The 11,472-nt window shown below is 39.6% G+C and overlaps 1 protein-coding gene across 1 annotated transcript in view; it reads left to right on the forward strand.

The window, feature by feature from the left end:
• Positions 1 to 1,466: 1,466 nt before the first annotated feature.
• The window catches only part of nt5c2b (5'-nucleotidase, cytosolic IIb), a gene marked incomplete at its 3' end in the record, with an annotated part of 20,205 nt that continues 10,199 nt past the window's right edge, over positions 1,467 to 11,472 (forward strand). Inside the window, exons 1-3 of the mRNA XM_079219181.1 lie at positions 1,467 to 1,610; positions 3,801 to 3,920; positions 8,062 to 8,135. Coding sequence (XP_079075307.1) covers positions 3,820 to 3,920; positions 8,062 to 8,135 — 175 coding nt within the window. The 5' untranslated portion in view covers positions 1,467 to 1,610; positions 3,801 to 3,819. The remainder of the gene's footprint in view (positions 1,611 to 3,800; positions 3,921 to 8,061; positions 8,136 to 11,472) is intronic.

The raw sequence follows: 11,472 nt of genomic DNA on the forward strand, positions 1-11,472 counted from the left end.
TACTTACGAACAAAACTCTTGGGCAAAATTCTATCTATGGCTGTGGACACGGGCTTTGGTGCATCGACAAGGACAAACACTTTGGCACAGGACAGAGGGAAGACGCAGACTATAAACACATGAGGGCAATGGGGGACAGGTGGAACCACTCAGGGATCAGGGGAGACAATCAGACCAGTGACACATGAGGAAGAGCAAGTGACCTGAAACGAGAGGAGAGTCAGGCTTCAAAATAAAACAGGAAGTTACGAGACAAAAACCCCAGACAAGACAACCCTCACCGCGGTGTGACAAATTTTAGACCAGTGTAGTTCATTTTGAGGTTAAGAATACAACAAAAATATATATATTTGATTGAGTTTGGTATATATTTCACAAATAGACAGTAACATTAATAATTCAATCAAACAATACAATATGTAGCTCTGGTTTTCGTAGTTATCAAAGGAAACACAACATAACATTTTACATGTTTGACATTTAAACGGAAAAAATCTAAACAACAACAAAACACTTAACATACAACAATTCAAAATGCACCTTGATGTCAGAGAAACTACAACAATGGTTTCCACACGTCTCCTGTAATGTAAGTCAGTCTCTCCTATACAACTACAATACATTGTTGAAAATCTACAAAGATTAGACAAATGACTACAAATCTGTGTGGCAGAACCTTTAGTTCATTCCTATCCCATTAATCATTACTCCTCATATTTATCTGGTGACCCTGTAGGGGGCCTGACCCTGCAACCACAGGAATAAACTACCTAACTGTATCTAAAGTAGATAAAGTAGCTCCACCTTGACCAGCTACAACAGTCAAATGCATTATTGCAACACTATAATGTCACATATAAAAAAGGTATCAATCTCAAGTGCATTTTTCCTGTAGAAGGATAATTTATACTTTTAATTTTAGATAATTGTATCATTTTACTTAAGTGGGATAATGAATGCAGGACTTGTATAGTGTGTAAAACTGTTGTATTGCCAATTTATACTTCAGTAAAGGAGTATTTCTTCCACCGCTGATGATATAAATCACAGAATACAAGCGTCATCATATGTAGCAGTTGTGAAAGCAGTCAGCAAACAAGAGGCAACTTATCTTCACATTACTTGTGCTTTCTTGTGTTGTTTTAGTTAAGTTGGACAAACACACGTGAGTAGTTTGCAATAGAATTGCACATTGAGCAAAGCACCGAAGCACCTCCTCTCTGCAATGCTGCAGGCCCACTATAAGCAAATGAGTTTGTGCATCAAGATCAATAGATTAAGGTAGATCCACCTTGTTGCAGTCAACCTATAACGGACGCGAGACCGCGGTGTCACGTTTCTGTGCCAAGACGACACAGAGTCCCGCCTCCTCTTGATAGTCCGATAAACACCGCCCCCTGAACGTCTCATAACAACAGCTGTTAGCACAGAGAGGCAGAGAGAGAGACAGCAAAGAGCAGGACAGCAGGAATACCCGTCTGCTGCCTGGCTTTACAGTGAAGACAGAAAAAAGACACCGCACATCAACGATTTATCTCCGACTTCGGCTCCGCTCACGGCGCATGCTCAGACTAACTGACGGTGCAGTTGTTTTATTCAGGAACTCAGAGGTGAGTACAGTAACGCCAAGTCGCGGCCAAATCTGCCCCCCGACACTTTGTTGCTTTTTGCTTGTTGAATCAAAGGCTAACGCGTTAGCGTCGTCCCGGACCACTGCTGCTCGTCCTTCTCGGTACACGTCAGCCAGGACGGTTAGCTTAGCGGTTACGGTCCCGCAACCAGCGGCGGGACGCGGCTCGTAACCTTTTCTTTGATGTTAGCTTGTGATGACACTTTCACAGCAAGTTAGCCGAAGCTAATCCCTCTCAGCCGTCACTGCTGGCTTCTGCGAGCAGCCCGACATGTTTGTACAGCCCGGAGATGGTGATGCTCCAACACAAATGGCATCTCAAAGAGTGTGTGTCCGTTAACTTGTAACGTTAGCATTGTTTGAGGTGAACGTCGACTCCCAACACCGACTTTGAGGAAACAAAGACTGTCACAAGTTGTGTGTTGCCCCCTTTTTGTTCCACTGTTGTTGGCTGTCGTGTTTAGTTGTGGATCTGTCTCTCCTTCAGAGCCCAGAGGACCCAGTTCATACTGTAAAGCTAAAACATAATAAACATGCTTTAGGATTACACCCCCCACCTTCCCCCTCAAAAACATCTTTCGTTCACTCTCCTCCCAAGCTGTGAAGTCGTCATCATTGATGACAATGTGTTGATGCTCTAATGCAGTGTTTGTGGACCGCTCACCTCAGCATGCCTCTCATTTGCATTGGCGCTGGCCCCGAGAAGGAGGAGGCTGACCTCCTCTGCCTCACCTTCCTCCTGTGAGTGTAGCACGATAAAGTATCAGCCCGGGAGAAACCAAACCCTACAAGGCTTTCCACTAAGGCAGGAATTTACAAGGCTTTCCAGGGATTGTTGTGTGTCCTCTTTGGTCTCCGCCTGTCTGCTTGATATCTGGTGCTTTAACATCGTCACGTTACTTGAGTAAAATTGCCTTCTTGTGAATGAGCCCTTGTTTAAGTCTTGTGAGTGAGACGAGATGGGTTTGTGCTGGTTGCACTGCCACTGGAGCATGTTCCCTCGTGACCCATCCTGACCTCTATTTGCAGTTTGAGCGCACCACATCCCTTATTTAAGGATGATGATTGAACTGTTCAGATCTTTCAATGTTGAACACACGCACGCAAGCATATAATATACATATACATGGGTATAACATATTTTCACAAGTGGAAATAAGAGCCAAAATTGGCACAAATACTCGTTTATGGGTTGATTTTTTTTATTTTATTTTTATTTTTTTTAAAATACATTAGCCACGCAAAAACCAAATGGCTGTCTCTATGAAGTGGCCGAAATCTGAATGATTGAAAACGTTCGGCGCAACTGGGTGGTGGCGATGCTATTGCACAAGAGTTCAAGTTCATGTTTGACACACCTGAAGAACGAGCCACCTGAGAACCGACATCAGCAGTGTGTGCAAAGTACCAATCAAGATAAAGGCAATAAAACTGCACGGCAAACCCTAGGATGTATGTGACGAGGCTTCTGATGTTTTTAGCCAACAAAAGCCAATAACTACCAACAACAGATGATGTCGACATGAACAATTTGGGCAACTTTGTGGTCATGATGTGTCACAGCTGGGGGTGCAATCATCCCTCCTACTCAAGCTGCTCCTTTCCAGAAAGTAAAGCTTGCTGCCTACCAGGCGAGATGCACATGAGGTCAATCAGTACTTTAACCAGAATGATGTGTACAATAGTAATCAAAGGATCATATTCAGCTTCTCATGTGCAAATAAATGACAATTTTAATTTTATAATAAACGTAATGCTGATATAGTGTTGTGGTTGTGTATTTTTTACATGACATTTTGAGTAAATTGCAGACATATATAAAAATACATCAACACAACTGTCAACCCCCGCCCCCTCTCCGCAAAATGAAATTATAATGTAAAATTATAGCCATCTCTAAAAACGTCATCTATTTTTAAATGGATGTGGCTAATGGGACTTTTTGAAAAGAATGACCCAAGAAGTCAACTCAAAAACAAATGTTGGTGATTCTTTTCAGTTTTAAAAGATTTGTTTTGCTTATCTGTTCTTCTATTTGTGTAGCAAAGAACCCTAAAGTTCACTCACTCGTATGTGGTAAACATCTTCTGAAGTGATCGTATTTGGTTGTGTTTGTGTTTGACCATCCATTTTTAAATTGAGCCTCTCCACATGTGCTGCTTCTCCCCAGACATTGAAAGGTTTTAAAGATGACCACTTCATGGAGCGACAGACTGCAGAACTACGCAGACTTACCCGCCAACATGGACGGCGTGTCAATGAAAAAATACAGAAGAGAGCCATACCATAGGTAAGAAACGCGTGTGGAGGTCAAAGGTGCATTTCTGAACATCTGAAACGACATCATAACTAACCCAAAGATTTTCACTTTGAAGAAATGTATAATGACAAAGTTGGTTCACATAAGTTGATCACACTTGAAAAGTGAATTGGTCACAACCGGAACATATATTTTCCAACAATATACGAATCCATACAACAAATGCAAAATGTAAACAAACTACACTAGCGTCAGGAATTCTAATTTGTTATTGTTATTCAGACTCATAACAAAATAGCTGCTGAACATCAAACTCCGGCTTCAAAGACCGACATATAAGTCATGTCATTTCCATGTCATTTCCAATTATTTTCACTGAGACAGAACTAATCCTCACATATATCTAGAAACATATTGCTTCGTGTTTTCTTTTATCCACATTACTCGTCATTAAGTAGAGCAGAAGCTTTACTAGGTCATTCCACCGAGCTTTGTGAGCTTGATTCTTTAAGCAGGTTTGGCTGGTTCACATACTGTAGAAGCTGTCGATTGTGTTTTGGGTGTGTTTTTCATACTCTTGTGCAAAATTCCTCTCGGCCTCATGGCAAAATGTCACGGCTGTGAGTGCATGAATACGAAGCTTGTAGTTGGCTTGAAGGCAAACTTATACCCTCCACATTTATTGTATTTTGACACTGACTTGTTTGAACAACTCCCACAATAGCAGCGTATTTCCATAGATGGACTTCCTTGTTCCTGTACCTGTTGACTGACAACGCCCCGATGAAAGGCTCATGTAGGAGGCATTTAGTAATAAAACATGTGTGGCGGTTCAATGTTTAACTCGGCTTCAAACATGCATGTCCACTGGGTACTGCTGTTCTTTCATGCCATTATATAATACGCAACGCTCACAGGGTTGACAAAGCTGTCACTCATCTGTGAGCTGTGTGTGTGTGTGTGTGGGTGTGTGTGTGTGTGTGTGTGTGTGTGTGTGCTGAAACAAGAGCCCCGGTCTGTGATGTCCCTACGCCCTGCAGATACTCACATGCTAAGATAACAAAAGGTACAAAGGTGGTGTTGAGCTCTCTCAGACAATATGCTTGTTACATAAGTTCTGGCTGCTTGATCTGCTCAGCCATTCTTGTAAGATGTAAGAGGCCAATGAAGGGGACATTGTGTTTATCTCGCAGACGGACGGAGACCATTACTTCAAAGTAGGAGCTCAGCTAAAACAATGTACCCGGACAGCGAGCTGCGTATCACATAGCAGAGGCCTGACGACTTAAACGTTCTATCTCAGGGACGCCAATCACTGTCTACGTGAGATTAGAGGGCAGCGGAAAAAATCTGTCTGGTGGTCGCACAGCTGCGCTCGGATGGAGTAGAAGTTGTGAAGAGATTGTGTTGTGGTTCATGTGGGATATTTGAGGCAATGGTGTTGTCTGCAGGACCAAAGTCTGGTAATCAAGTCACCCCACCCATTGTCAATAGGGGTGAGTTTAGGAGAGGCGTTATGATTAATGAATGCCCTTTACTCACTCCCCACATGCATTGAGCAAGAGGTCATATCTGAAATGACAACAGCTCAACAAAATAGAAGAGATTTAGATTGGAGTCCCTCTCTGGAAACAGTGTTTGCCCACTTAGCACAGAGAAATATTGACAGTAGTCGTGCATTTGTTTTTAATGAGGCGTATTCTGTCTTTTCAAGCCGCATAAAGCCATACTAATTATCTTGTAAGGAACTGAATGCCTTGATAAATAATCCCTATTGATTACGTATTGTTGAAATTTAAATACCACTGATGACATTTACCTATGTCAATATTCAAGTTTTACTATTTGAAAAACTAGAGTAGCCCTTTAAGCCCTCACCCTAACCCCTAATCCTATTTATTGTTTGAGTTATGTTTAGAGCTTGTACATGTGGATTATATATTAGTGTAGCCCTGATTTTTATGTTTAATTTAAAACCCAACATATTTTTTGGGGGGGAGGGGATTTATACCATGTTTTTTTCTTGATTTGGACCTTGTGACCTGATATAAAAGGGTCCCCAAAATTCAAGTGTTTTGGGTTTAAAGTCTCATATAACCTTGTTTTTTTTTGGGGGGGATCATATAACTGAATTTTAAGTTTTAGACTTAAGCAAGAATATTTATTAATTTGATCAACTGGTAAATAACTTTTGGAAAATGTAATATATGAATAACACAAAAAAAGTAAGAATACAAAGTTTGGTTAAAAAGTAATGCCATTAAAACGTTTTGCCAATGATAACATTCTCAATCAGGTATTCATATTGTCTGTTATCATTCCCATAAAATCCATCCCTTTATAATAAAGTGTGCTCCTGTGAGTGTTTACTTGGAGGCACATCTCAGTCTGGTGAGCAGCTGTCGCTGTGGGGCAGCAGCTTGGTTCTTCCTGACTTGTGATTGTTCTGGATGTCTTTGAGGGCTCACAAACATCATGCTGCACAACAACAACCCTGACTGACGACACACAACAACAGAGAATGACGCAGAAAGGCCACAATCATTTTTGCAACAAGTCAGAAAATGTCTGAATGGCAAGAAAGCAAAGAGAGAGAGAGAGAAAGAGAAGAGAGAAGAGAGGGGGGCATTGTTTGTGGCTGCTCTGTGTAGCTGGAGCAGGTCCCACCAACGGAGAGTCAAACGAAAGTTTAATTTCGCACAGAATGCATCGTCAGTCGTCTGCCGGACTAACATCTAAATGGGAACTTGTTCACTATGGATCTGCTGCCAGGTATTTCACAACTGATTTTGAGATTGGTCACAGATTAATGAGACGATGAGTTGCTTTGCAGAGCCGATTTGTTTCGTATCACAGTAACGTGCTTGACAAGAGTGATGTAATCTAGTTTTTTTTTATTTCCCTTTTTAAACAATTGACATCTTATTTACAACATTATTAAATATTGTCTAGTGTGTACATATCTGGAACATTTACAGATGCTGAAGATAAGACGTGTAGCTCCGTGCCAACAGTCAGAGCAGCATGTGTCAGCCAGGCTATGTAAACACCGTCTATCGCTGTGGCCGCTGGACCTCAGTGTCCTGATTGACTTATGAGTCAGCACATTTTGATGCACGTTTCCTGGAAGATTGACACGCTTTGAGTTGAATCTGTCAGGTTTCACAATCCCCTGGTTTAGAGTTTTGTAAACTTCCTGTGGTTTTAGCAGACACTGGACTCAAGACGTGTGGTTTTAGATTACTCAACAACTTCTGTTTTTTTGTTTCCCATTTTAGTGCTGTGCAATTGTGTAATTATATAAAAGTAGTTAGTTAATATTTTGAATTGTTATGTTGATGTAAAATGCTAAACAAATTTTAAGGCCATGCATTGTTAAGTCTTGTGATATGTAGTAATTCATTTTCACAAACAATGATCTTTGCCGTGATCTCTTTCATTTCGCTTCTCCTAAGCAAGATTTCTTAGTCAATGAGAAACGCCACTTCCATTTTAACACCTGCCTCTTGGCAACTCGTGCAGTAGTCTTGTCTTTAACAGCAGGACTAAAGTTAAATGGGATATCTTTCTTTTAAAAGCTGCTTTTACTTTTAGAATTCGTGCGACGCAAAATGACCACCCTTTGTGGAAAAAGAAAGTATTTTATCATGTTACCATTATTTAATTATAACATATGTTAAAAACTATCTTTTCGACAAATTTGTTGTAATGGATTCTAGATAATTAAATAATGCTCCACATGTCGCCTTGTTGGGTTCAGATGTGCTCAACTTGACACCGTGACATTGAATTTCACCATTTCTTTTTGTCATGAGCAGAAAAGTGACAGACTGACTTGGATATATTTTTGATTAAAACAGTTTTTTAATACCCAAAGTCAATTAGTTTTTCACTACAAACCCTACACACAGTACATCTGGTGCATACATGTATAATACAATTATAATGGCACTGTGATGTCTGTATCAAATTAACTAACTGTGTGTGCGTGTGCTTGTGTTTCTTATTGAGTTGTATCATTATTTTGGTACATTTTCACACTATCCATTTTCTGGGTTATAGTAGGTCCTTTCAGTCCGCGACACAGCTTCTTTTGAGTCTGCCAGAATAAATGCTAATCTTGTTGTTGAATTTTGCAACTAAAACATTTACCTCAACTTGTTTCCTGCAGAGTGTTTGTCAACAGAAGCTTGGCAATGGAGAAGATCAAATGCTTTGGCTTTGACATGGATTACACTTTAGCAGGTGAGTTGAATACACAATGACACGCATCCCTGGTGCAGAAACAAAATAGCTGCTTTATTTTTTTTTTAAATATGATGGGTTAAAATGCTAATACTTCTCTGGTTGTTTTGTCTGTTAGATGTGAGGATTTAAACGCTTGTATCACTTTCTTGTTGTTAATTGAATGTCTGGATTGGATTTTCTGACTTTCACAATTTGATACTTTCACACACATTTAGCCATATTTCTACCATTTAGTAGTTTTAATAATTTAAACCGAAAAGACAAACGATACATCAATAAGTAAAATAATCAAAATGTTCAGCCCTATACAATACTTTTAAATGTTCGGTACGTAGTTCAAGTTGGCCAGAGGGTTGCATAGCAGGTCCTCAGTTCACATGGATTATCCTTTCTATGGCCATATTAATAATGTAGACGGGTCCAGAGTGTCACTTGATAGCCCAGATTGAAAGAAAATGTTTAGTTTAGGTTTATGCATTAAATGCATCCATGCATTGTTAAAAAAGTGAAGAAAAAAGCATTTTGTTAATGTCAGTCAGTTTGAGGATTGAGGGATTTTCTAGAATTTTTGGGAATCCGTGAAAAACAAATTTCCAGTTACTGAGTTTCCTTTTACCTTTTTATCTTGTGTGTTTTGCGTGGATGTTAAAGTCTACACTATCTGTTCTTTTCAACCCTATATTTGGCTACCCTCCCATCCCCCCCACAGAACTGCAGGTTGTTGACCACAATATATTATTTAGGTCAATGCCAGTGACACAGAGGACACGAAAACATAGTAAATATTAAGCAGAGTTCCCTGGTCCACAAAGTCGATTATATTGATATGTTGTTTTTCCTACTGACCTGTTGCCGGGCCAAAAATATCCCGATTTTTCATGCCGCTTTGCTCTGTGACGCAGCTCCAATTTTTGCTCTCACCATCTCTAAAAATAAATCCTCCCTGACTTTGAAAAGCAGGTCACGTTTGTTTGTTGAGTTCACCAGCGCTGGGTCCTTTGAGAACGGGGATCACTCGTAGTCCCTCTCTGGCTCTGTACCCCTATCCCTGTCCAGAGGGCAGGAGATGCTGCACACGCTCAGCTGTTGACATGACTCTTTATGGGTGCTCATAACGAAGTGTTAATGTTGACTGGAAGCTTGGCTATCGAGTATCTTTTGGAGGGTGTTCAGGTTTTGATCCCAGAGGTACTCCATCAACTTCAGGGAGCTGGTGGTGTCACAGCATGGCTGCTGCTTAACCACAGCACCCGGGCTGACAGCACTATTTGTTTTTAGAGGGTGTTCAACAGTTTAAGTGGGTGCTTTAAAAGAAAAAGTCTAAATTCTGGGTGAAACTGCCATTTTGTAATTATTGACAGAGCGTGGAAATGGAAATATGCAGAAAGCAAATGTATGAGAAAAATATAGCATTATTTCTGAGACATTGTTATGTGATATTGCTATTTAATTATAGGAATTTATCTAGTTATATTGCCCGCTTCTATTGTTCTGTTTTTGAGTAGTTTTACACCTTTTTGTCATTTTGCATATCATGACAGTGTTTTAAAACCCAAAAACACAAGTATCAATCTTATTAAACATTAACATTTTGAGCAACATGTTTGTTTCCCACCTTATCAAGTACGAGTAAGAGGTGACGCTTCATATTTTTGCCCAAGATGCTGTTAGTTGCTCCTGTTTCATCATGCTGTCATGCACTTGTTCTACAATTTGTTTATCTCAATTTATCCTACATATATATATATATATATATATATATATATATATATATATATATATATATATATATATATATATATATATATATATATATATATATATATATATATATATATATATATATATATATATATATATATATATATATATATAAGATCAGAGGTTCCAAACTATCGCAGTGCATGCATACACGTAATGTTTTACACAACTAATCTAAATCTACATTCTATTGCAACTTTGCCTGAGTTATTTTTTGTGCTCCTAAAGGGATCACATGTAGCCTGCAGAACATGTTGCTCAAACAGACAATTAAGCCCAGATTGCATTGAGCGCTGCGCGTAGTTTTGTCCTAGTTTTCCGACAGACTTTTGGCTGGAATGTAGGTCCCCAGGCTGTGCTCAAGTTTTCTCCCTTTTCCATAATTTGTTTGATGGTGTCACAAATCTGTGACAAAGGCCTACATTTACATATTGGTGTCCACAGATAAATTAAGACGGTGAAGGAGTTGGTTTCTAATATGATATGTGACACGATTCAGATAAAGTCTCTGTGTGGGACACTTTATAGGATTTGGATTTAGTGGAGTATTAGTAGAAGGCCTAGCCTATAAACTTTGCAGAGACACCACACACACACACACACACACACACACACACACACACACACACACACACACACACACACACACACACACACACACACACACACACACACACACACACACTTCAGCAAATGGAGCAGCGAGGGTATAATTAACTGGCAACAATCTCATCAGAGACTCAAGGTAACAGATCCCTGAAGCTAAGGCTGCTTCTCGCCCCAATTCTGTGTGTGTGTGTGTGTGTGTGTGTGTGTGTGTGTGTGTGTGTGTGTGTGTGTGTGCGCGCGTGTGTCTATGTGTGTGTATGTGTGTGTCTGTGTGTGTGTGTGTGTGTGTGTGCATTCTGACAGCGTGAGAAATGTGAGAAGGGGTTGGCCTACAGCAGGGGAGCGAGGACCCCTATAAAACAGAAATGCAAGAGTCAAGGACACTGCAAGCAACAATAACACAACTTCCTTTCTGCACTCGAAGGCTGTAACCCAAACCTTTTTAATAACATCTGATGATGATACTTTCTTGGAAGCCTCATTAACAAAAATATTTTTTATAACATTAAAGTACATTAAGTTACATTTTGTGACATTTGAATTCAAAACATATTTGCTTACTTTAAGAATTTTAAACTCTGAATAAAAAACTTTAATATTAACATGTTATGTAATAAAAAAATCCTTGAGGTTTGACACCAAGTTTTGTGGCGCTTTTCATAATATAATACGATGATGTTTTTATTCCCAACTATATTTTAACTGTTTCACATTCAGTGATATTTAGTCCTATTTAATTTTATAGAGATATACTTAAGATTTAATACAACGTTTTCTGGGCACTTAACGATCCAATATCCTCGTCATGTAACAAAACAACTTCCTAATCCTTGATGACAAGTCTCACTCACTTTTTCATAACCTAGATTGAGATGTGATTTTATTGTGTGTTGTGTGAGTACCATAAGTGTCCCATGGTCAAGGCGGGAAAAGAGCCGTCCAGTGAACTAAAGAGAGAGTGATG

This window comes from Taurulus bubalis, assembly GCF_910589615.1.
Source record: "Taurulus bubalis genome assembly, chromosome: 6".
NCBI lineage: Eukaryota > Metazoa > Chordata > Actinopteri > Perciformes > Cottidae > Taurulus > Taurulus bubalis.